At 41.6% G+C, this 27,285-nt stretch overlaps 1 protein-coding gene and 1 long non-coding RNA gene across 5 annotated transcripts in view; one reads left to right on the top strand and one right to left on the bottom strand.

The window, feature by feature from the left end:
• LOC141771761 (uncharacterized) overlaps positions 1-18,776 on the top strand; it is a 35,656-nt gene extending 16,880 nt beyond the window's left edge. The window contains exons 2-3 of the long non-coding RNA XR_012594768.1: positions 17,613-17,672; positions 18,528-18,776. This is a non-coding gene — a long non-coding RNA (uncharacterized LOC141771761). The remainder of the gene's footprint in view (positions 1-17,612; positions 17,673-18,527) is intronic.
• zbtb16b (zinc finger and BTB domain containing 16b) lies at positions 321-26,820 on the bottom strand. 4 transcript variants are annotated; one of them, XM_074642375.1, is made up of 9 exons: positions 26,634-26,820; positions 22,330-22,488; positions 19,884-21,151; positions 16,200-16,297; positions 14,178-14,285; positions 13,733-13,819; positions 5,741-5,911; positions 4,471-4,638; positions 321-2,892 (listed from the first exon to the last, which is right to left on the bottom strand). In XM_074642375.1, the coding sequence occupies exons 3-9, from the start codon at positions 21,053-21,055 to the stop codon at positions 2,663-2,665; spliced, it is 2,034 nt and encodes a 677-aa protein (XP_074498476.1). In that variant the 5' UTR covers positions 21,056-21,151; positions 22,330-22,488; positions 26,634-26,820; the 3' UTR covers positions 321-2,662. The 4 variants fall into 4 exon arrangements, with proteins under 4 accessions (XP_074498476.1, XP_074498477.1, XP_074498475.1 ...); XM_074642376.1 differs by lacking the exon at positions 26,634-26,820 and having other exon boundaries at positions 19,884-21,218; positions 22,330-22,628; XM_074642374.1 differs by lacking the exon at positions 26,634-26,820 and having other exon boundaries at positions 22,330-22,628.
• Positions 26,821-27,285: the final 465 nt, after the last annotated feature.

Here is a 27,285-nt window from a genome sequence, read left to right as displayed (position 1 = left end):
GGATAATTATGTGAAACTTCCAGCTGCTGCCAGTCTAAGTGGTAGTAGTTTGAATGCAAACTTGGCCAGACCAATCTCAACATTTACAGTTACATTTTAAAACATCATAACAGTATCCCCTTTTATATAATCAATCATGCTAAATAACGTCCAGTTTATAATCCATTCATAGAGTACATATGGAACAGCGGACGCTTGGTGTCTATGAAGGAGTGAGTTCATCTGTTAGAGACCGTGGGGGTACATCAGACAAAAAAAGGGTTTGGAAACACTGCATTCACTTATGAATGCAGGCAGCAGAAACAACAAATGAGACGAGATGCATAAAATAGTAAATTGTTTTATTCTTTTTTTAACCATGCCACCGAACACTGACGCATACAGAGTTGTGCCTGAATCCACACTGAGAAAACACTTTCACACACTGTGTTACAAAGCTGTAATGAAGAGGGATTTTACTGCACACATGGCAAGAAGAACAACCCTGATTGGATACCAGGTCGAGCTTTGATCTGGCCCTGAGGTAGACAGACATTGACATAATCTAAACAATGCTAATCACATCCTTCTAGGACACATCAAATAAAAGGACATCTGCATTATCACAACATAGAAAGATCAAAGAATAAACCCCTTTTTCAAACAAAAGTGCTCTGTTTCTTTTGGTCCACCAAGGAAATCCATTTATAGTGCATGTTCATGTAGAATAGATACAGTGAATGTGTGTTTTCATGGCACTGAGTGTTGTTGGCTACTTAAGAAGGCATCGGTAATGCCCACAGACGCCAAGATTTGCTATACACACTGTTTTCATCCAAAGATCTCAGTCCATTGTCACTTCGAAGGGAACAATTTGATGCAAGTTCCAAGCAATTGTGATGTAAAAAAGTACACGCTTGTCTTAGAGTATCAGCCACTATCACAGTATGTTGCTTCCAGTTGCAATGTTCAGACAAAGTGGATCTACATGGCAGTCTATCTTTAATTAAGTAACAATAAACAAACACCCAGAAACAACTACCAATAGCACAGACCCATGTACTCAAGCACATCAATGCTCTACTTATAAAAGAGGCACAAGGGAGGGATTTTAATCAAATCAGAGACTTATAAAACACACACACATTAACATGTTTCTCAAATCATACCAAATGTAAACAGATAGCAAATTACTGTAATACAAAAATACAACATGTTTAAATCTATAAGGCCTGTTAGGCTCACATAAGGGAATAACATACAATGACAGTTTGTACATTACAGCTACACTATAACTGACAATTACCTGCTCATAGTGATTCAATGTCAGAATTTTCTTTTTAGGTTTTTGTAAATAAAAAAAGACAACGACATTTTCATGTTTTCTTCAATTTTCTCCTAGAAAATTCTGATTCTGTGATTTTTATAAGACATCTATATAGTCAATGATAAAAAACTACACGTAAAAGCCATGTCGAGGCTGTTTTTTTTTACACACTGCATGTCCATTTAAATTATGATGTATTTGTTAGAAAATTAAATCTACTGATGACTGAATAATTTGCAGTAGGTTTAAAAGTGAGGAGAGGTAGAGCTCGCTCTACTAGAAATCATCCCAAGATGACACCGACTGTGTGATGAAACCCAACACATATTTGGTAACAAATAAACAACATATAAATAGCAAAACCTATTACATTGCAAGAGAAACTCAAATTGTAAGCCAGCTACCTCGAAACAATAACACCCACTGCAAGAAAGACAAGGCAATTAAAGAGATAAAGCTTATGAGGTCAAAACGTGGCAGCCGTTCAAGTACATGCAACATAAAAAAAAAAAAAACTCCAAAATAAAACCCAACAGCAGAAAAATAAAACTGAGAAGTCACAGGAATTTAGGCGAGAAAATGTTGCAAAGTTCAGCCAATCAAGCCTTTGTGGAATTATTTTCAACGTCTACTGCACAATCATAGAAGATGACTCAGGTTGCCTGATGATTTAGCAATCAATCAACCAATCAAAAAGCTCCTGCTACACATACAGGTCAGCAGACGTAGCTATTGTGGATTTGATTTTAACCACAGTGGCTCCATTAGAGATGGTGAGTGTATGTTTGTGTGCACTAGGGCTGAAACAATAAGTCGTCAGGAAACTTATTGTCGACAATTTTGAGTTCAAGCCATTTTTCGGGGGAAAAATGCTAAATATTCAGTTTCCTGCTTCTCAAAATGCAAGAAATTGCTGCTTTTATCGGTTTAATATCATTGTAAACTAAATCTCTTCAGACTGGACTGTTGGTCGGACAACATAACAGCAGTTATTTCAAAATGTCACAAAAATGTGACTACTTTTCTGACATTTTTCAGACTAAACGATTTATCGCTTAGTAGTAAAAATAATCTAATTGATAATGAAGCTAATCATTAGTTGCAGCCCTAGTGTGTACACACATTTGTATGCGTGCTTGCATGTCTCTGTTGTCAGGTAAAAATCTTGTATCTCCTAGAATGACAACTTCCCACAATGCATTTTTCAGTTTATCCAAAAAGAGTCTGACTTATTTTTTTTTTTTTAAAACCCATAGAGAGACATGTAATCTTTCAGCATGAAAAAACAGCAACACTGGAGTTACGAGGTTTTCACCCAACAGTGACAGTGTGTGTGCGTGGGGGTCCAAGTCCTGCTCAGACGTAACAGACGTACAAGTAAGTCTTTTCTATCCTCCAGTCCGCCGGCACATCCTCCGGTTTGTGGGTCTTCATGTGCTTCTGCATGGCGGCCAGGCTCGGGCAGAAGTCCTGGCAGATGGTGCACTGGTACGGAGACGCTCCGTTGTGAGTGCGCAGGTGCTTGATCATAGCCGAGTAGTCTCTGGACCGTTGGTGACACAGCTTACACTCGAATGGCTTCTCACCTGAAAAATTCAACAATACAGCATTAACCTTGTAGACCTGGAGCCAGAGGGCCTGCAAGGTGAAACGGGACTCACTTCTATTTCAGTCCACTGTACTTGCTGTGGTGTTGTGTGGTATTCGGGTGGTGTGTCTGTGTTTGTGCTCGAGGATTAGACCTATATCGGTTTGCCCATTAGATATTGGCCAGTCAGCGTCATCCACCGCAAATACGACAGAGGTTTCTCTCTGACCTCAGCAAGGAATCAGGTAGCAGTGTCAGTAAAATGTAACCTGAAGTAAAATGTAGACCTGTTGCACATCTAAATGATAAAATGCAATGGTTTGATAGTGTTTTTTATATTAAGTAATTAAATTTAAAGGCACTCTGTAAGTTTCCTCTTTCATAAAAAAGCTTTAAAAGCTGCAAACCATCATAATTTAGGGGTAAGAATTTACTGTTTTTGTCCAAATTTCAGTAGGGTTTTTAATGCTCCTTTTTTACTCTAAAAATAATATATTTTTGTAGGACACACTGTCGTTTGCCGTTGTAAAAATTTGCTTTATTCTTTAAATGTTTAAAAACAGGTTACTAATATATAGTTGCATTTGAAAAAAAAGGCTATGTAATTTTCTAAAACAGCTGGGCATTGTAATTTTTTGCAAATGTTACTCAAACAGAAGAATAAATATTTTTTTGTGGGGGACTATTTTCAGATGCGTATCAACACATTTAGTGAGTATTTACGCAGCTAGACGGTGTATGTGGCACTTAGTCAAAATAAACTACGAAGGCTGTGTTCATCACAATGAAGACAACCTGTCAGTAGGGGTGGGGGAAAAAATCAATACAGCATGGTATCGCGATATTTTGCGTGGCAATATTGTATCAATACACGGACGTCAAGTGTCAATCTTTTATTATATAAACTAGTCTTAAAGCTAGAGTGAACATAATGGTATCATATGAAACTAGAAAACCTAAGGATCAATTGTTCTTGTTAGCTTGTCGGGAAGAACGATAAATAATGCTTCAAAGTTGCGCTAAATTTTGTCAAGGGTAAACTGGCTTTGCCATTTTCAAAGGGGTCCCTTGACCTCTGATCTCAAGATATGTGATTGAAAACTCTGAGATGAACAGAGTGAATGCGGCATCTTATTAGATAAAACAGATGTTGACAAACTGTATAGTTTGCAGTTGAGAAAAAACAATATATCGCAATATATTTCATCGTAATACTCAGCATATTGCAAAATGTTTAAAATAGCAATAAGATTGCATCGTAACTTACGTATCTATAAGCCTCTGGTGATTCCCACTTCTACATGTCACCCAGTGCAACAGTGTGGCTTTTTCATGTGTTTTGGAGGAATAAGCTACACAAACAATACTTGTCAGTAAGAACAATTCATTGTTGGTTTTGTTCTATTTATGGGAGTTATTGACAATAACAAAATAAATACAATAACACTACCCGTATCCTTTTAAATTTAAAGATATTGAATAACGGTCAAAATCACCCCCCATGAGCAGCACTAAAATACCCTGAAGACCCTGCTCTCCTGTATGTGTGAGTGTATTTTCGTTTCTGAACCCTCACCTGTATGTACACGGTAGTGTGTTTCTAGCTGGTGTTTGAGGCTGAACCTCTTCCCACAGCCGTTGCACTCGTAAGGCTTCTCTCCTGTGTGGATGCGCTTGTGGCCCCTCAGCGTGCCATCGTCTCTGAAACAGCTCCCGCAGAATTCACACTCAAACGGGTGATCGCCTGAAAACACAACAGTGTCACAACAGCAGCCGCAACACCACCATCACACAGCCCGTTATCGTGAGAAGCATTAAAGGCTAACTTTAGCCCTGGCACGACATGGTACGGGTGCATATGTAGCTGCGTAGGTCAAATAGCCACAGAGCGCTTTCCGCACATGCATATCAAGCGGGGGAAATGATGTGCTTTCAGACGTTGCTAATGTTGTGACATGAGGACACTCCTCTTGGCTGTCTGCTAATAGCTAATAAAAGTCCTCCAGGCATGTACTGCTCTGTTCTCTATACTGTAGTTAATCTATTTCTCTCCTAGGCTGAGGGTTTGACTCATCTCCAATGACCTATGTGCCTCATTATCTCAGTGTCCACAGCAACAGCCAAGTCAGAGGATACATTGCTCTCCTCATTACAAGCCGATTCTCCCCAATCCCCCACCCCACTGTGGAGCAGATGACATTTACAAAATGTTACTTCCAAGCAGAATGGCATACAAACAAGATACGCTGCCATGGCCAAAACTCCCTTCACTTCTGTCTCTTCACATCAATTATGTATTTCTCCTGTCTAGACATCAAGCCATCCTGACAGCTGGGAGTGTTATTTAAGGTAAAAGAAGAAAGGGGGACATCTTTTCAGCAAATATCTCTCCGTCTCCCGCGGCACTAAGACTCACCCTCGGTAGAACACACAGACAAGTCATTTCCATTTGCTTTTCCTTCAATATTTATTTGGGTTTCCTCTATCATTTTGGGTGAACCACACTAGAACTGACAGCTGTGAATTGCAGAAGCCCAAAGGCTGTCTAAGAACCCAAAATATAAACAGGATGAAATTGCCCAAAATATGCACCGGCCATAACGGTACAGTGCTGTCATCAGAGAGGTGAGTCATCTTATAGAGAAGTGAAAAAAGGAGGTTGGGAGAGGATGCATGCAAATTGACTAAAAACCTTAAAGCCAGTAACCTAAGGAAATTAACCCATATACGAAAATAAATACAGCCGTCTTTGTCTCTATTTCAACATATGCATGCATTTGACACCACACACTTATGCATCATGACAGGATAGACGGCGTCGAAGGTGCAAGCGATCCGTCTCTTACCCGTGTGCGAGCGCAAGTGTCTTTTGAGGGTAGTGTGGCTGGGGAAGGGGCGCTCGCAGTGGCTACAGATGTAGCTGTGCATGCCTGCATGGACCTCCATGTGCTGCTGCAGGGCCTTCTGGGTCTGGAAGCGCTTTGCACACAGCAGACAGAACACCGCCATGTCAGTCCCTGGAGAACGCACAAGACACAGACACACAGTTATTTCAGTACCATACACAGACAGGGCCTTAAGTGGGGAAACTGGGTCACTTCAACTTTGTGTGAGTCCTCAGAGGGAAAAGCTTCTTTCAAAGAGCAAGTGCCTCTACCTAAACTAACTCCCCTAAAAGCCCAGAGGCACTTTCAACTGCGAGTCTTTATACGCGCTATTTTAAACCATGAAAGTCATTGTTTTCTTTAAGAATTTCCCACACAATGCACAGCATGCCAATCACACAATCAATGGCTCCTTCCTGGTGTGTTAGATGTGTAATTATTCTCTTCATTCCCCATCAGGAGTCAGCTCCAGCCTGTGAAGTCCTCTGTCTCTGTGCTCAAAGAGCGGCTGATAGTAGCTCCACCCTAAATGATGCCTACACTATGCGCTCTGTGCAGAATGTTAAGTAGTGATATCAAGCCATTAAAGGCAGGACTGCAGGAAAAAACACAATCCAGTTTAATCCTGTGTGTGACCTGGCATCTCTTTGGGGCTGCTTTCCTGTTGCACGGAGTGTGGAGAGGAATACAGATAGGGAGTCGCTGGCAGGGTAGCTCAAGTCAAAATGGCTATGTGAAGAAGATCCATTGGCTGTCATACAGTCAACACTTGATCTACAGGCTGCGTACGCCAGCACTCAAATCCGTTCTGGCATTCGCGGCGATGCAAATTCATATATGTGGTAAGACTGAGGGACTGGTTAATCAGCAGCGTTGGACATAATGTGCATGTCCTGGAGAGTGAGGCTTTAATGTGAGATTATGAGGTCCTTATTTCTCTGTCTGCTCAGGTTGCAGATCATTTACAATGCTAGCAGGTCCCATTGCTCCTGACTCAGATTCAATCAGACATCTCCAGCGGAGGATCATTAGTAAACAGAGGACTGTGCCAGCACTTCATTGGAATTCAAGTGGGGTTGCTGTGTCGCATTTAAAATGCAGTCTGATGAGGTCCACTAAATCAAATCATTTGTTACTGTTATTGAAGTGCCTTGAGGCAACTGGCAATTAAATTGGAATTAACGCAGGGAAAGGGATACAGCACACTCATACTAAGAGGGAAGAGTGTCAGACACTTGCTTTAGGTTCAATCAAGTTAACAGGCAACGCAGAAAGAAAGGGAAACAAATCAAGCAAATTCACATTTTCAGGGTTAAATCAGAAACATTCACTGTGTGTATTGTTTACTAATCCACGTATCACAATTTGCTCAAACAAAGCAAGGCGATTTTTTTTTTTCCGACCGCACACATTTCACAGATAAGTATAATTTGGCATAGAAGCCTCGTCTTTGAAATTATGGGGCTTCTTTTTGAACCTAGTTTTGATTCCCACCCCCCCCCAAAAATGGCACTAATAGAACTGATCATTCAGTAATCATTAACAGAAACAGGATGAAAGACATTCCCTGATCCAAACAATCCTGCGGGGGGGAGGGTGGGGGGTTGCGATCCGGTGGAATGAACTGCACCTGTTCAGAGGCTTTAGCCTGTGGACTTTTGCACAAAGGGCACACAATGAGGTTCAGGCCCTCATTGACCAAGCCCATTAGTCATAGGCTCCTCACGCAACTCGTACAATCCCTGTCTTTATGCTGTCACCTAATGACCAAGGCCCTTTCTCACCCACGGATCACAATATTTTAGTTGAAGACAAAAGACCCTCCGTCCTCAACGCCTCTGCACCCTCCCCGCTCCCCTTATCCGCTGACCATACAGGAAATCCTTTTCACCGTCTAACCAGCTTCACTTTCTGTCTGAGTCATACCTAACTAATGCCTGTTCACTATGCACTGTGCAACAGTGGAGTCTAGATAATGATCTATCTAAAAATGGCTAAAGGCATTTAATAAGGCACAGAATGCAGTCTGCATGACCTGTGATGTGGAGCCTTGATCCACTTTAACCAGTTTCTCTTGTAATATGTGCTGCAGCCAGCAGGGGGAGTGCTTTCTGTTCCAATGTGTCAAGGAGCAGCAGGCAGAGCAGAGTGCTCAACTAGCTGAACAACATATTAACCACCTTGTAGATACTTCAAAGCTACTTTAATCATCCTCTCTCCGCTCTCGCTTTATTAGCTATCACATATTGTAAATGCGTGTTTCAATGCAGTCTGCACACTTTGTTCCGTCTGCTCTGAAAAAGTTTTAACATCCCGGGTTTCTTTGTGCAGGTTAAACCGCTGCTCCCCGACACACTCTCGCACAGACTCTCACAGATGTGCATCCTGATCCTTCTGTCACCAACAATACGGAAACTTGAGTAAAGAAATATGACAAATATTCTGTCACAGGAATCTCACTCTTGATCTCAGGTTGACACGCGGTGACAACAGCTCAGCAGTCGTTTTCGGTTTGATTCCGCGCAACCGACGCTGAAAATAAAAATAACAAATAATATCTTGAAGTGTAAACAAAAACCTTTCGGAAGGTGAGGAGGTGTTTGTGTGCGTTAGTGGTGGCGTTTCGCCTCGCTGCGCTCTGTTAACTTTTCAAAGGAAAAAGGATTTGCAGTTGTAGAGTTTTCCAGTAAGCTTTGGTAATAAGTGCAGAGGAGCTTCTTTATGAGAGAATAAGCCCTAAAGTTGGCTGTCATTGCCCCCTGCTTTCTCACCCTTAACCAGACAATGGGCCTGGGATTTGGGTTTTAAGGCACAGGATGACCCCTGACCCTTGGCCCTCAATGGGGTAAATACCATGTAATCAATGGTATTCCTCAAAGGCCGGAGAGTTGACTGAGCATTGTGTTTAGTGGGAGGGAGCCTTTAACAGTGGGAATAATGATTTACTTTCAAATCTGCTGTTGAGGCAGCAAATATAAACATTTACTGTGTGCATTATATTACCGAGCTGCTTGTCTAATGCACAATTAGGTTAGTAATTCAGGACGGTTTGGGGTTGCTATGCTATTTCAGCATATCTCCACTAAGACCGTGTGTATGCTCATGTGATTTAACATGGTCTGCCTCCATACATCTGCCACTTATTCAGTCCAACCCGAGGTGGGAGCCAGCCACGCTCTCACGCTGCCTAAGAAACAAAACCATGTGTCTAGGCAACCAGATAGGATCATGGTCCTTGTTGGGGTGAAGTGTTCAAGCTAATCCCTTCATTCACAAATAAGCGCAGCCTGTTTCTTTTCAAGCGGCAAACAAAAGTTTTCCCACCCTGAGAATCTGGGAGTAAACCCACTGCAAATTGAACAAGAGATTGTATTCAGTGACGACCGCAGATCTGTATAATGTCTTCAGTGTTAATCTTAACTTCGGTGTCCGGAGCCCACCAATTAAACTGATTGATTTGTGAATAATTTGACTTTTATATTTGCTGAATTATATGGCAACAAAACATTTAATTTGGCATTATTTTGATAAATGAGTGCAGAGTTTGACCTTTTTGTTTCGGTAAATTGTGACTGACGGCAGAGTCAAAGCTAAACAAATCTTGCTGCCAACAAAAGGGAAATGTATTTCACACAGATTTCACAATTTACAACATTGCATCATGGCTGATCATGTCCACTAGCTAGAATATGCAATGTGAAGAAGACTCTATAGACTGTCCTAAGGCCCTTCTCCATACAGTGTGCTCACTGTCTGCCGGCTCGCTGATATCACCCAGCTAAACATACACACTCATGCAGGCCACATTACAGTACGTGCTAGACCTTACATGACACACTACTGTATGTGCTCATGCACACGGCTCCCAGTGGTTGCGGCGCACACACACAGAACGCTCCAGTACCTTAAACAACCCCGGGCGCTCATCAGCAGACTGCTAATCTACCCGAGTGAGGAACAACCGACTTAATAATTAATGCAACAAGAGATACGTTGCTTGTGTTTAACCACCATTCCATGGATCGGTTCATTGAGGTCACACGCGGTCTCATTCGCCTCGATTCCTAGAACGTTTACAATATTATCCCCTATCTGCTATATTTCACTCTACGTGAAATGACAGGGCTTCATGGGGCTTTGTGTATCAGGACAGCGAGTGCAAATAAAAACCGGGGCCAAACAGAGCACAGTTCAATTCAGTTTAAGGCTTGTATGAATTACAACTGGGTATTAACAGGAGGGTGCAGTATGATGACGGACACACAATTAGGCGAGCTTAAAAGGTCCGCATTGTAAAGCGCGGGCTGTATCTGAATGAACTACAGGGCCGTTTAATTAGGGCTCGGACAGACGGTAATATTATTCACTTGGTGAAGCAGCCTGTAATGTGTGGAAACAGTGCAGCTGCTGTGAGTACACAAAAGCAGCACTCTTATGGCCTTTTGCCTTGAAGGCAAGGTGGCAAAATGGTCAGCCGGCAATAGCTCGAAGCGTCCTGTATACAGTCAATTTTTGTGCGCGCCGTAGATAAGCTCCAGTCTTGGGTTTTCCAAAATTGAGAGCACGGTGCCCCAGAGCCCTTGACTTGCTCTGATGAAACAAACCCCTTTTGTTGTGAGAGCAATTCGGAGACAGATCCATTCTTTTATTTTGGGCGCTGACAAGTAGGTCAGAGGAGACTATGACAGTGCTGTGGTGAGGAGTAAACAGCAGCACATGATGTTGTTTTCCCCCTCAGTCCTGGCATCCAACACCAGCAATCCTCTCGCCCTCAGGAAGTCCTCACATGCCCCCTACCCCCTTCCCTTCCCACAGTCCACTCCGCCCCCAAATCCCCCACCCCCTCTTCTTTGATCTCTAACTTCAGCAACCCACGGCCATTCACCTCTGACATATCAAAATAGCTTAAGAGACGTTCACTGTAGCCGGTGTTGCCAAATTGCTTCAGAGTAAGGTCTCCCAAAAGTGGTGTTATTTCCATTTGCAGAGGAGGTGGGCAGCAGTGTTGCAGCTGCTGAGGTCTGACAAGTGTTAATCTGTTAAGAGGAAACTCATTTGGCTCACTGGTTATGCCACATGGCAAATTAAAGCGGCACAATCGGCACTGAAAGATCCCGTGTTTTTTAGGAGGAATAAAATGATATTACATTTAAATCTTGGGGCATATCCTCGACACAGCTGATTTAAATTACCTGTAGCTCATGTCAGTATAGGCTGCAGGAGCCAAGAGTCAGTAAAAAGGGTCATGCGTCACAGAAGAGCGAGCTGAGATCACGACAAAATGAGAGAGTAATGCCCTCCTGTACCCTGCTCCGGATACAGTGCCAAGCTGAAACCGAGCTCTGGATGTTTACAAGTCGGGGAGATGAGGGTAGAAACTTCTGGGCATCGTTAACACCCCTCCATGTCCACATTCATTAAGTATTCATACTGTGTGTGCCACCTGGAGTTACAGTTACATGCCAATGCTCCTGAGAGGGTTATCACCTTTCTCTGACAGTAGCAGAAAAGGTGTGGATTCAGACACTGTCAGGCATATGTATCGTCTGACAACAATGCAGCTTTTTCTCACAGTTGGAGAGTTTTGAGTTGAACAAGCGTTGTTAAGTCTTTCTCACTTCAAGATAATGGGCTAATATTAAAGAGTAAAGTGCCACTTTACTACAAGGAATACTCATTAAGGCTATAGAGGTTGTCAATAATGATTTTATCAATGGCACTAAACCAGTCATCAATGCTTTAGAACTCGCCAGGTTGTGGCTTCATATTCGACTGATCATGTTCGTTGTTGTTTGTTATTATTGTGTGGAGAAACTGGGTCATGGGTTTTTTGTCCTCTTTAAAATGGGGCAGCAACTAACCATTATTTTCATTATTGAAATAATGAAACTTTTAGTCCATACAATGTTGGACAATAGGGAAAACTGTTCATTCCTAATTTCCCAGAGCATGATGATGTCTTCAAATTGTTTGTTTTGTCCAACCAAAGATATTCATTTTACTCTTAAAGAAGGCGAAGAAAACCAGCAAATGTTGACATTAGAGAAGCTGGAAACGGTACATGTTCGTCTTTTTTGCTTAAAATATTACATAAACCATTAATCAATTATCAAAATAGTTAATTTTCTGTCAATCGACTAATCGATTAATCATTTCAACTCTACTTTAAAATAAACCAACCAGCCTTTGACAACTGAATTTCCCTCCGGGGATTAATAAAGGTTCCTCTTATCTTATCTTATCTTTAAGTAATAAATTATATTGTGAGTCGTGTCAGGGGTCAAACAAAGTCATAAAAATACAAAGCAAGAAAATATTTACCAACCAAAAATGCTAAAATGTAGGCACACAACCTGGCATCTGAAAAATGTCCTTAAACTAGGGCTGTAGATCGATTAAAATAGTTAATCGTGATTAATCACTAATTGCAAATTCTTTATCTTATCAAAATGTACCTTAAAGCGAGATTTGTCAAGTATTTAATACTCGTATCAGCATGGGAGTGGGCAAATATGCTTACTTTATGCAAACATATGTATATATTTATTATTGGAAGTCAATTAACAATACAAAACAATGACAAATACCCTCACAGGTACTGCATTTAGCATAAAAAAATATATATACTCAAATCATAACATGGCAAACTCAAGCCCAACTGGCAACAACAGCTGTCAGTGTGCTGACTTGACTATTATCCATAGAACCCATTTTCATTCACATATCTTGAGGTCAGAGGTCAAGGGACCCCTTTGAAAATGGCCATGCCAGTTTTTCCTCGCCAAAATTTAGCGTAAATTTGGAACGTTATTTAGCCTCCTTTGTGACGAGCTTTGCGTTAACCTGTTATCACGTTAACGTTGACAGCCCTACCTTATACCTTTTTATTTTTTGGGGATTTTAACTGATACACTGATGTAAATTGTTTTACTTTAGCTTGTGTGGTGAATTTAGCAAATGTATCATGTTTTATGTATCTTACATTAAAATCTGCATGTTTTTATGCTTCACCAGGGTTTTACTGATAAAAAGTTAAAGTTGAGAAAGTAATAATTACTTATTGACCATCAATAAGGTTGTTATTGACAACTCACTGTATAGAACCTTTATAACTCTACTCCAATGATAAAGTGGCACCAGAAGTAATAATAATACTCCTGATGATAGTAATACAAATACTAATTGACTGATTAAAAAAACGCTACTCTTGAAAGCCATTTGTTTTCTTTTTCTGGACATTATAGCTCCTATTTAATAGATTAGAGACTTAATTTTCCTTATTTAATATATTGTCTTATCTCCTTGTTTCCCTTTTCCTCTTCCTATAAAGCACGTTGTTACTGCTTGCTGGCTACTAATAATACAGAAGTCTGTTAATGTGGCTTTTAAAAATTGATTTAAGAGATGAAAACGACTTCAGCTCCTCAGGCAGGTTGTTCCAAACTTTTAAGAGCCCAGATTGCAAATCCCAAGTCACTATCCAGGTTTGTGCAGCCGCTCAGCCAAAAAACATAACTTTTTAAGATGCATCCTGAAGCCAACTGTTAATGTTGTAAAACAAACATTTTCTTAATTTGAGATTATTGAAAAACGGCAGGTGTTCGTCTTGTTGTTGAGTGTGCGTGTAAATAATTCCACAGGCAGGAGGTGAGGATAGTATGTCTGTGAAACTGTAATGCTGGCGCTGTAAAGCTTCGGCTGTGACAAAGTGGCATGCAGTGGGTTTGGATGCCAAGAGATATTAGTGGGTGATATGTGAGAGGGCCTCCCACCTCCGTGTTGATAAATTATGGAGCATCATGACAGGAACAGTTTAACCCAGCCAGCATGACAGGCAAATTTAGACCCACCATCACAAGTCCCGTAGTCGCGGCTTACTCGACAGTTCAAAGCATGCTGTCCAGGTTAGACATAGTGTGTGTGTGTGTGTGTGTGTGTGTGTTTGTAAAGTACCTGTGTGTGTTTGCCTGTGGGCTTCCAGAGCATCCTCGGAGGAGAATGTCGCTCCACACTGATCACACACCAGCGCCTCTGCAGGAGCTGTAGATAAAATCAAATTGATAATAAGGTTTCTCAATCAGACAGTAAACACAAACACGTGTGTTTGTAATTGTAGAGTTAAGTCAGTTAATTTGGCATTTAAAGAGAACTGTGGGGGAAAAAAAGCAACAAGATGGAGAAACAAAGGCGCCGTATTTCAAAAGTCACCAAAGAGCCTCGCTTGTCACACACTTGTGCTTTTCAGGTGTTAACACAAGGAAGCAAAATGCGCAGAGTACAATGGAGCGGAGGAAAGCGCCGTAAAAAAAACTCAACCCAGGACAAACAAAAGCACCAGACAGGGTGCAACGGCCCTTCTTCTCGACAAAAAAGAGCCGAGCTGAAGAGTTTTATTTACCGTGCCCTGTTATCAGTCTCTGAACAGTGAGCAGACTGTCTGCCTGAGAGGCCACAGAAGGACTGGGTGTTCTCTCTACAGCAGACGCTTTCCGCCTGCGGCACATCCCTTTATCAAAAAAAAAAAAAAAAAAAAAAAAAAACACTTCAGAGTCAACACCCCAAATCCCATCGCATGCACTGTAACTACAGTTCCCAGTTCACCTTTGGAATGCCCTTGTCTATTCTGATGAAGACATGAAAGAGACAAGTATGCATACTGCTTGCAGAAATGTTCAATCCTTGTTCTGCACTCACCTCACACCTGCACAGACAGACACATAGGACAGATATGCACACACACGCACACACACATACATGCTTTCTCTCACACACACACACACACACACACACATGCTCTTTCACACACACACACGCGCACACACAGCTGTTTGGATGTGGGTTGGCTCTCACAGAGATGTAAATCGGTTGCAGATCCATACTGGCCCAGGGCTCATTCACTGATCTATTTTCTGCTCAGCTGGCTTTAAATGAAGTTAAAATGACTCATTAAAACACCCACAAGCTTTGGGAACTCTGAGCGCTACAGCCTAAATGTGGTCCTCTTTCAACTCTTACGATGCCTCTATACACAGACAGTGTGCCACTGTTCCCAGTGCCGCAAAATAACAAAAAAAAAGAAGCCCCAATCTGTTCATTTCTAAAAACAACAATTTTTGAAAACAAACCGGTTACTGTTTGGGAACGGTGCGTTTTGTTACACGGAGCAAAAAATAAAACTTGGTGGAGTGTAGTCTTGTATGGGAGTAACACTGGAACAGTGTTGTAGATGCTGATGTTGTGTGACGCTGTCCAGTGCGGTGTGTTGTGTTGTGTGAGATTGTGTGATAAGGGAAGAAGAGAACATAGTGCATTGTCTTGTGCAGTCAAAGGCACGGAGTGTGCTCTCATCCATAAACCATCAAACTGTCTCCAGACGCGGCTGCAATCGTCCTCCATCAAAACACTTTGTCTGGCATACCAAAATAAGAGCCAGCATCGAGCTGAATACCAAATCAGCCCATTAGAGCAGTGGAGCACTCGCTCCTTAGCAACCAGCGGGATCTAAGGCTGCTATACCGAAATACACAGTGACAAAGAAATGAGATCCACATCTCTCTTTTTTTTTTGTAGTATTATGGGTTGACACATCAGGATGGGGAGAGTTTATGCAAAAAATTCAAATTAGGTTAAAGGTGCTGCTGTTGTGGATGTCACTTGGAATTGAAAATCAAAGCGTGTTGTCGAAGGTCTGCGAGTGATGCATGTGTGTTTAGGGTTATGCGGAGGGTATAAAAGGGACGACTCAGGTGAAGTTTAAAGAAGCAGATTCTCTCATCTGTCAGCAGTATGTCATTCCCGAACAATCCTCAGAGAGAGCAGGCGGGGAGGGACAGGGACCTCGCCTTGTCTATACACATATTCCAACTGAGGTTTCTGTTTTAGTTTCATTTTTAGTCCCTGATCCTCCCCCCTCCTCCTCACCCGTCCCCCCGCCTCACCCACCCCCACCCCCTCTGCTCCTCTTTCTCTATTTTGGATAAAGTAGCTGGGAGAGCAGTCAGGTCTGATTAAGTCTGCATTTGGGTACAGTGTGTTCCTGGACACACATCTGCGAGCGAGCCATCACACACGCTTCGGAACACTGGCAGAACACCCAGGCCTGCCGGCAGCTGATGATGTCATCACTCAGAAGGGGCAGAGCTGGCGAGCTGCCAGAGTCTCCGAAAAAACACAGAAACGATTCAAACGGAGAGGGAGACTAGAGAGCGACGGAGAGGAGAGGGAGGGAGAGGTACATAGACCTAAACATGGAAAAGAAAGCATGATCCAAGTATTCGGAGCAGCACTAACCGGTAGGAGGAGGCGGAGGTGGGGGGGGGAGGGTGTTGTAGTATGAACAGGTGCATTTGAAAGGCCGCACTATCAAGAGGCTCATGAGCACTGAATACTCTGAGATGAGAGCGTGAGAGTTACTAAGTACCTGTGTGAGACAGCATGTGCATCCTTAGCCGCATGCTGTCCTGGAAGTGTTTGCCACAGTATTCGCAGCCGTGGCCTTTCTCCTCGGTGTGCAGCCTCCTGTTGGAAAAGACAAACACGAGCGTGTTAACAGAGAACAGAGCGAGAACGCACTTGTGATAATAAAAGTATCTCGCTTCTGTTGATTTTTTTTCTTTTTTCTGTAAGGTCTCCCAAACCCAGAAGCATCATTGTCCTCGTAACAAGAGGAGCATGTTTTAATTCCGGCAAGAATCCCTCGCTGAATGCAACATCATTAGTGTAAGAGGCCCTTGGAGTTGTGAATCACAACGCATGAATGCTAAAAGAACACAGACAATAGGATATCTGGCTAATTTCAGAGTGCAGACATACGCGTGCCTCCACCCGCCAGCACTGCAAGACACTGGGCATGCACACAAGAACACACACCAAGCACATGCGCGCAAACTCACACCCGCAGCTCAACATGCACACACACACACTTCTCCTGTAACCGCAATGAATAGGAGAAAAGACGATGATTCGCTGAAGCTCAGCCGGCAGCAAAACCTATCATATCATATCACACACATCCAAGCATGCGAGGCATCTGTACTGTTATCCTTATATCACCCTGCTAACAGCCTAAAAAGACCCCGCTATTAAACACACTGACTCTGTGGTCATAATAGATGAGTCCTGAGATGGCACTTAGCATGCATGAGATCAACATTAATATATCATGGAAAAATCATCATTTTGGAGCAACATGCTCAGGAGCACCGACAGGTTTGTTTTTGGGGCTTTTTTACCGTAAGTTTAAAGATCTGATTGATGATAATTTACTTGAGCATTCATATGAGACTTTTATTTTGTGAATTCTGAGGTGTCAACCATGTAACAGCGATGTATAAATTTCCTTTTTTCGAACACTTCGACATCAGTCAACAACCCTGTAACACCAAATATCCACTGCTGGATTCTTGCAGTGTTTTTAATGCACATTTTTGCACATTTGTAGATTATAATTTAGTCTTTAATGCACATTTTTGCAAATTTTTAGATCATAATTTACAGTCTTATGTAAATACCTGTCATTGTATATATAAATCCTACTCCTACTATATAGACATCTCCACATGTACATGCAGTACATAATCATATAGTCCACGTATATCCATCCAGTATTTATTTCTTTACTTAATTTGTATTGTTTACAACTCCCGAACACTTGACTCGTATGAACACTTGACCTTATATGACATTCGATTTTTATTATATTTTTATTATTGTATTCTTTATTCTGTTATTTCTATTCGCTGTAAGTACATTGAAAGAGCTGCATAAAAATTGGAGTCAAAATTCCTTGTATGTTTATACTTGGCTAAATAAACCCGATTCAGATTTTCCCTAGGGGTTTAAGGGGCTGACCATGTAACCACGTCGTCTCTCCAGTACCAGTCCAGCTCGACAGGTTGGTTGCATTTCATTCTCATCTCTCTCAACTCATTTACCGTCTCCTCTCCACTATAATAAAAATGTAAAATGCCCCAAAAATACTTAAAAAGGCAAAAAATACCATAAAAATATAATGGTATTATTTTAATCCCTACAAAGGATGCAATGACAATGATTCATTTTAAGTTAACTATTTTAAGAATACTGAAAACACATGCAAAATATTCCTATAACCTTTAAAAATGACCCAAATACTAGTTTTCATTTTGTTATGAAGGCATCACCTTTAAAAAATATTGCATATTTCTAATTTTTAAATAATTCCTCTAATTTCTGTTCCTCTATTCTACAAGGACGACTTTAGCAAAAATATATTAAAACCAAATCTGCTTAATTTCTGTACTTTTTCACACTAAAACTGTGCCAGGAGAAACTTTTTTTAGCAACAAAACTACAAAATGTCAGACCAGGTGTGTGCTCAGTGACCTGGTTACAGACCTACAAAACAAAACTTCATTACATCCTTAAGCAGTGCCACCAATGCAACTCCTTCAACCTGCGGACATCCGCCTGTCTCCATGAGTAAGCAACGCGCATCACTAAATATCCCACAGGATGCTCTGTTTCACCGGGCGCTTTTCAACACAGCTCTGGAAGCGGCACGAGGCTGAAATGTCAGCCACGGGCGCGGACAGGGAGAAGGCTCTGATCCTAATCACGAGTTAACTGCATATTAGGACTTTTGGCTCTCTTGTTTCTAATGATTAGGGATGAGTCAAACTGCCAAAGCACGCACAATTATAAACATCTGCAATCAAGTTAATGAGAGTTGTCGTTGAGATCGTCTGTAACTTTTTGTGTACAATGACAGAATCTAAACTGACAGGCTGGTGAATAAAGGAGGAATGAATGGAAAAACAACAGAGCAGGTCGTGAAGCAGAAGTTATCCATCATCGAGCTGAAGCGTCCAGCCTGGTCCCCGCTGAGAGGCTCCTCTCTACTGATGCAAAGGAATGCATATCAAATAGCCTGCGAGACAGCCTGTTGTGTGAGGCACGCTTCCGCACAAATAATCAAACAGAATTTAGAAAATAAAGCTTTGCAAATAACAGCGACACCAGGGCCTCTTTATATCAAATCCCTCACAAGGACCCGATTCAAAACTTCCCGAGACGTCTCACTGTTAAAACATGAGAGCAGGTGTCCCTGAGAATAAATTAACATATTTGCTGTTGCTCCTTCCAGCTTTTAACTCTCATGGTATTTTAACATGATGGGTGTGGGGGGAGGAGATCCAGCAGACCAAGAAGCAGTTCAATTCAAGAGACACGTGTCCAGTGCTTTTCCTAACCGCATAATCAACTACTTAGCTCACATTCATCATACCGCACAAGCCGACATGCACCTGCACATGCCTCACATCTTTTATTAGACGCAACAGGAAGAATGTCAGTAAAATGTTGAGCAGTGAGTGTAGAAGTGTGACTAAAGCTATGCCTTCTTTCTTTTGCATTCAACATGTGATTATTAGATGTTGCACCCCAAGTGGATACAGATTTCAGTAATTTTCCATTACTTAAACCTGCAGTAGGCAGACTGTTTTTGGCATCATTGGGCAGGAAATTCCATAATAACCTTTCAGCATATTGTAATTCAAGTGCTCAAGAGATAACTAGACTTCTGCACCTCATCATGGCTCTGTTTTCAGGCTTTAGAAAATCTAGCCTGTTACAAGAGACTTTGGCCAATCACAGGTTCTTTCAGAGAGAGAGCGTTCCTATTGGCTGCTCATTCAACGAAGGCAGCTGTCAATCACTCGCGACCTCCGATCAAACGGTCAAACTAGGCAGCGCTGATCAAATATGAATCAATATTCTGTTCATATTTGATCAGCGCCGCCTAGTTTGACCGTTTAATCAGAGTTGGCGAGTGATTGACAGCTGCTCAGAGACAGCAAGGCTCCAGGTCAGCTCTGATTGGTTGTTTTCCTCCGGTCTGTGAAATCTTGCAGATGCCATTAGGAGCACCGGAGGAAAACAGAGGCACATGATTTTTTTTTCAGATTACCTGTCTCATGCACTACTGTCAGGATATAATGACCGTTTTAATAAAATAACTTTTTTTTAACTATATTTGCTCCAGTTCTACCCACAGCTGCTTTAAGATGCTAAAATAGATTTTAAATATAGTGTGATGCTGCAGGAAAGTGGTGTTGATGGATGTTACCTGTGCTGCTCCATGGCCTGCCTGCTGTGCAGCTGAAGCCCACACTCGCCACAGCACTGCTGGCCTTGAACCTGGCCCTCGTGCCTCATCCCTGCAGCAAACTGGCCCAGTCTGCTGAGGAGCTCTCTGTGCAGCAAGCCTTGGTGCAGGAGGCCGCCGTAGGCCCTCGGGTCCATAGGCACGCCCAAGGACGAGGCCACCGAGACGGGCACCGGCAGCATCCCCTCCCCTGTGTGGTGGGAGGGCACAGAGTATATGGAGGCCAGATGTTTGTCAGAGATCCCGGGGAAAGAGTCGAGAGAGTTCCCCACCACTTGTCCCCCGTCTTCGGGGCCCGTGTGCAGCTCTCGGGCGCTGGTGATGACGCTGCCTCTCAGGGGCGTCCCCGGGCCCTCGTCTCTGGCCTGGTCTGACACGCAGCTTCCCTCCCCGGTGCTGGAAGACCTGCCCTCGCAGCCGTTGGCGTCATCCACCTGCATGCTCTCTGATTTGATACTTCTGCCGGGATCCAGGGATGAGGCCTGGGACAACTCTGCGCTTCGACGCCGAGTCTGCTGGGAGCTCTCCATGTCTACCTCCGTGTCCAGCTTGGGGCTCAATTCGGGAGCCGTTTCCGGGCCGGGAGAGCTCCCCTCCGTCATGTGGTACAGCGCCAGGTGGTGCAGAGCGGTGGGAGTGATGCGGTTGGGTCCGTCCTGTATGGAATGCTTCTTGGACATCAACATGTGCCTCCAGTGCCTGGCCCGGCTGTGGTCGCCGTGGTCACCGGAGCTGTGAGTCCTCACCGCCACCTCCTCCGTCTCCTCCGCCTGGATGGTCTCCAGCACCTTCAGGCACTGCTCCTCCAGGTACTCTATCTCCAGTATCTCGGCGGCGTACAGCAGGTCGTCCAGGTCCTCGGCCGTGGCCTGGAGCGAGGCGGTGTAGGCGTACTCCAGGATCTGCTGGAAGGTCTTCGGGGACAGGAAGTCGAGGGCGTAGCGCAGGCTGCTGCGGTGGAACAGGATCTCGAACATTTTGCTGGTGCAGGCCAGGACGGTGCGATGCGCCGGGAACTCCTGGCCGTCCACCGTGATGATGACATCACACAAGGTGCCGCTCAGACGCATCTGATTGGCCCGCTGCAGGAGCGTGGTGGGGTGGGTGGGATTGTGGAGCTGGAGGACACCCATGTTTGTCAGACCCGTATCCAACTCGGACCTTTGCTGAGCCCACGCATGAGGTGTGGCTGTCCCGCCTGCTTCACTTGCCTTCAGCTGGTTGTGGGTCTATGGGTGGAGGCGGAGGTGGAGGGAGGAGAGGTGGAGGGGTAGAGCATCATTAGTGCCAACCTCACTTGCAATGTGATGAAAAAAGGCAGTTAATTATACTCCAGTGTAACACTTTCATCCACGATCAATCAATATTTTTTTTTCAAAATAATATTTATCAAAAAAAATATCAAATATATTCTGTGAAATTTAAACTCCCCATTTCATCTCTTCAGGTTTTTCTATTTGTATTTATTTCATGCAGCCTATACATGTTTATTTATTTTAATTAAGAACCAAAAAGCAGACAACAGGTCGATAAGCACAAAGCAACAGTTTCCATTGCAGGTGATTAGTCTGAGGTCTCGTTGAGAGCGGTCACGTCGCTGTAATAACGTCTGCATACTGAGAGGTGACGGTTCAATTTATCAAGCTGCTCACACACACACACACACAAACACAGACACACGCACGCACACACTCAACAGGTTGCCCCCTGCTATTAACAAACAGCCTTGAAGGGCTGATTAGTTCATTTAGGCTGCGCACGTTCCTGATGTGTTAAAGACAATTAAGCCTCTCTGTTAAAAATCCACTAAATAAGTTATAAAACTATCAATTTGACGAAAAGCGTGCAAATGAAGCGCAAATCCCTGTTTTTTCCACCACATTTAAATCCCTTTAATGATGATGGTGTGATTAGTATGATGGTTGTTGTCGGACCACTCAGCAGCACCTCGAGTGATGCTGACAGGCTGCATCCTCAACTAACCGCAACATCAGAGCGCATCAGGTGCAGACGCACTAAAATCCAACCTTTTATTATCCAAAAACACACATTGCGACAAATTAACCCTCTCCACGCGCTTATTTACTGTCAGCGCGCGGTGGAGTTTTGAAGGAAGACGCGTGCGTGTCTGTCCGGGAAATAAAAAAAGACCCCAAATGATCCCAATGATGCGATACAGCCAAATCAAGTTTGTCAAATCCTAAATCACACTGTGGACAAACTTGGAGATGGATTTCACACTTATCTGCTGTAAAAACGATATTATAACAAACCCACCACAAAACTGACATTTATTTCCCAAATATGAATTGTTAGAATTAAGAAAGTAGTTCGTCTGGAGCAGAATGGGCTACAAATGATGAGCAATAAATAGTAAAAGTGTCGGCTGTCACAGTTGTTTTCTTACCTCTGTCTCCTTAACGTCCTCCTCTGATTAGCCAGGCAACATCATGGTTACACATTTCACAGTACCCGCTCCAACTCAGTCCTGCTCCAAGTAAGCAAATCATCACCCAGCCGCGACGGTCAAACCAGCAGGGGGACACACAGAGCTTCCGAGGAGAACCTTCAAAATAAAACCCCTCGTAAGAACCACGTGTTGATTAAATGTTTGATTAGAACATGTATAGGCTATAGTGTTATTGTTAATAAAAAAATGTGAAATTAACTGATGACATACCCAGTTAATACAGAATTATGTTGCAACCAAAAATATCTATCATTTTAATTGTTTGCCATCACTATTATCTAGTCACATTATTTTCTGTAGGGATAAAACTATCCGACTTTTTAAGATAAGATATTCCTCAAAATAAAAACCCTTAAGAACCACGTGTTGACATGTTTGATTATAACATGTATAGGCTATAGTGTTATTGTTAATTTCTATTTTCTATATTTGTATTATTAACTGATGACATACCCAGTTAATACAGAATTATGTTGCAACCAAAATATCTATCTATTGTTCAACTTGTTTGAACCCCTGAAGAGATGAAATGGGAGTTTAAATTTCACAGAATATGTTTGATATTATTTGATAAATATAATTTGAAAAAAAATGTTGATTGATCGTGGATGAAAGTGTACACTGGAGTTTTAATTGTTTGCCATCGCTATTATGTAGTCACATTATTTTCTGTAGGGATGCAACGATCCAACTTTTTAAGATAAGATAAGATATCCCTTTATTAGTGGGGAAATTTGCAGTGTACAGCAGCAAAGGGGATAGTGCAAAAAAACAAGATGCATCAGCTAACACAGTAAAAAAAATTAAATAATAAATCGTACAGCAGTAACTTGGTAAAAAAATATTCAAAATTAACAGGAATTACAATTAAAGTGTAAACCTTTTTTTAACGCAGCAACAAATTGGTCAAAACTTTAACAGGAATTCAATTTAAAGTATATAATGTATATAGTATATAAACATAGAATTTAATTGAATAGATCAGCTCCATTGTCACGATACCCGATCCAGCTATTTGAGTCAGTATCGGCCCGATATCCGTTCCAGTATCGGCATCGGTGCATCCCTAATTTTCTGTATTAATATTGTGTTCTCTTTAACATTGTGACATTTTTTAATTATTTAGGTTGAGGCTTCAAATAAGCCCAGTGGGATTTCTGCCTCTCCCTGCATTCTATATTATTAGTTACTTTTGTTATGGTTGTGTATTTTTTTAAATTGCGCAAAAATAAATAAAACAAAAAAAAACGTAAGAGCTTAGGTTATTTAAAACATTAATTTGGTTTATGAGAACTTGATGTCATAGTCTGATCAATATAACATTAATAAGTAATAAATTAATTAAATAAATTAAAATGAAGATTGACTTTGGAGTCAAAATGGTATTAGTCTGTAACTTTATTGTTACACCATTAAAATTGGGTGGTGATGTCTTTTATCTTGGTAGAAGATAACACTGAGGTGTTTTGGGGGGGGGGATGTATAGAATATGGGAGCTCCACATGTTAGTTGTAATACTATTTAAAATGTCATCCATATTTTAGGTAATAATCCATAAAAAGCAATTACAGCAACCTTCTCTGAGTACATATCATAAAAAAAAGCATATGTTTATCATGTTTTTGGTGGAGGTTGTCTGCCTCAACACAAATGTTTCCTGTCAAGTTTTTAACTCAGACCTTATCCTAAATATGTTGAGTTGCTTAATGCTTACCTTAATTTGGATACAAAATTATACTTGGATGAAGAAAGAAAGAAAATCTGTTAGGACGGTCACAAATTCTATGTAGAGAAAATACAGGGAATGGAAATGTTTAGAGACACATTTGGAGAAGACACCTTTTGTCTTAAAAGTCCACCAAAAATGTGGGAGTGGGAGTGGGAGTGGGAGTGGTTGTTTGGTGTGCAAGCACTGTTGTGCTAGTGGGGGGATGGGAGCAAGATTGACATAACTCAAACCATCAAACTGGAGGATATTGACATGTTGCGAGTAAACCTGTATTCCGCTACTGCAATCGTTTTAATATTTGACATTTCAACAGATGGTTTTAATTGGAAACAGGCTGTAGACAAGATTTTAGAAATACGAAAGGCAACCTGGTGACCCAGTGCTTTAAGACGCTGACCCATGTGGTCAACTGAGGTCAAGAATGTCAGCCCACAACAAAACACCCCTCCCCCTTCAGGCTCCAACATTTTTCAAATATCTGTTAACCGTTGAATCCTTTTTCTGTTGTTTATTTGAGGGTCTAAATGTTATTTCACTAGTCAGATCCTGGTGGGCAAAACACAATGATTTCTTGCTTATTTATTTCTTTAATGTTGACTTAAAAACAGGCAAATGTATTGAGACTAACACTACGGGAATTAGCCTCTAAAATAACCATCATGTGGAAGTTTTAAACTGTTCAATGCAGTAGTGAAATGTAACTAAGTAAGGTTACTCAATTTTGAGATACTTAAGTACACTCATTTTATGCTATTTTACACTTTTATTCCACTGCATTTATTTACCAGCTATAGTTAGTTATTTTGCAGATTGATATTTTATATACAAAACGTATATATGATTTATATGAAATACAATTCCTCGTGTGTCAATTAAACTACAGAACATAATATATAATTGTTATATTTAGCTGCTTGTACCAGCTGCAACATTTAAATGTTCTTGACATGATACTGTATCAGTAATAATAATCCAATAATATCATGTAACATGAAGTCCATTCTTTATGCATAATGACCACTTACACTGTTGATACTTTAAAGCTACAGTGGGTAGAAATGGAGCCAATATGATTGAAAAAAGTTATTTTCATTTTACGGTCATCCTTATATATCCTGACAGTAGTGCATGAAACAGGTAATCTGAAAAAAAAAAAATCATGTTCCTCTGTGTCCTCCGGTGCTCCTAATGACATCTGCAAGATTTCACAGATCGGAGGGAAACAACCAATCAGAGCCGAGCTGGAGCCTTGCCGTCTCTGAGCAGCTGTCAATCACTCGCAAACTCCGATCAAACGGTCAAACTAGGCAGTGCTGATCAAATATGAATCAATATTCTGTTACTGTAATGCCTACTTCTTGCCTAAAATGTTTTCAGAAACATCTTTTAGTGTACCGTTTAGCTGTAAAATGAGAAAGTTTGTGACCCGGCAGCCATGTTGAGATCAGTTGAGGAAATACCAAGCACCGTCCACCAGCCGGAGCACAGCCAATAGGAACACACAATAGGAACGCTGTCTCTGAAATGACATGAACCACTAGAAATGGCCAAAGTCTCTAGATTTTTTTAAAGCCTGGAAACAGAGCCATTACAAGGTGTAGAAGTCTCTCAAAACACTTGAATTATAATATGCTGAAAGGTTATTATGGCTTTTTTTTGCCAAATGATGCCAAAAACATTCTGCTTACTGCAGGTTTAAGTCACATTTTGAATGCATTTCATTTAGTATTTCTATATTGTGGTATTGCTTTTGTTTATTTGAATGATCCTAAATACTTCCACAATTTAAAGAATAAACTCCCTGAAATACACACTTGAAATACAAAAGGAAATTCCCTTCAATGGTAGCTACAGCTTTGGATTTAAAATTAATAGTTACTGTTGTACAAGTGCCAGATTTTGATAGAGCTCCTGTTGCACTGCAAATCCTGTCACTTCTCCCTCTTTATGGAAGTTTTGATTGGACTTTATTAGTTGTAACCCACAGAAGACATTCCACAAATGTGTACCATGATCTGCAAATATTTCACTATCCACAAACATGTATTTTTGTACTTGTGTTATGTAAAGTCACATCCACAAAAATACAGGAAGATTTGCAAATACGCATAACTTACTCTGTAAATACGTATTTAAAGGTTTACATGTAAAGTGATATCTACACATTTGTGCATCTTTCGCATTTGCAGATCGCTTCCTGCGGATTTATGGGCCACATAACATTTGCGAAATAGATGCACAAATGTGTAGATATCACTTTACATGTAAACCTTTAAAATGCGTATTTACAGAGTAAGTTATGCGTAATTGCAAATCGCCTTGTATTTTTGTGGATGTGACTTTACACAACACAAATACAAAAATACATGTTTGTGGATAGTGAAATATTTGCAGATCATGGTACACATTTGTGGAATTTCTTCTGTGGGTTACAACTAATAAAGTCCAATAAAAACTTCCATACCTCTTTAACACTGATTTTTTTCCCCTTTTACTGTGAAGGCCACATCACCTAACTTCCTGCATCATCCTGGCTGCCTGTTGCTGACTTGACTTGGCTGCATCCATCACCGGTGTCGACGTCACGGCTCTCTGAATGATCGCCCTCTCTGCTCCTCGTCTCTCCATCAGGGCTGCAATCAGAGACATCTACAGGGCATTACTACTGACAGACAGACAGCAGACTACCAGGTTAGCACCAGTTTGTTTTCCTGGAATAAACAAAACAGACAACTGCAGATTGGGATATTAAAAGATCAAAAAACAGTTTGTATTGCAACATGAAATTAGGTAAGAGAGGGTGATCAGTCGGTCAGTGTGGTAACAGGATGCCGAGCTGGGTCAGTGCTTGTTGACACTCTGTTGACACAGCACCGGTTTGGTGCCACATTAAGGGAGGAATGCACACAGCTGAAAATATCAAACCCTCACTGGTACATAGTATTTCAACATCCTGGCCTGGAAGTATCAACTTTACTCCCTCACAAACATCATGCATTATGTAACACGTGTTTATTTACTCCCCTCCATAGCTGAACAAGTAGCCTGGGGAATTTTCCAGCTCCCAACATAACCTGTTTGCACTGTAACCTTTCTGTAAATAGTCCTGTGTGTGTGTGTCCATGACATGGCGAAAACAAAAGGGGGGTCCAAAACATAGGGAT

The sequence above is a fragment of the Sebastes fasciatus genome, chromosome 7 (genome assembly GCF_043250625.1).
Source record: "Sebastes fasciatus isolate fSebFas1 chromosome 7, fSebFas1.pri, whole genome shotgun sequence".
NCBI lineage: Eukaryota > Metazoa > Chordata > Actinopteri > Perciformes > Sebastidae > Sebastes > Sebastes fasciatus.
This window is presented reverse-complemented; position numbering and strand designations above follow the sequence as displayed.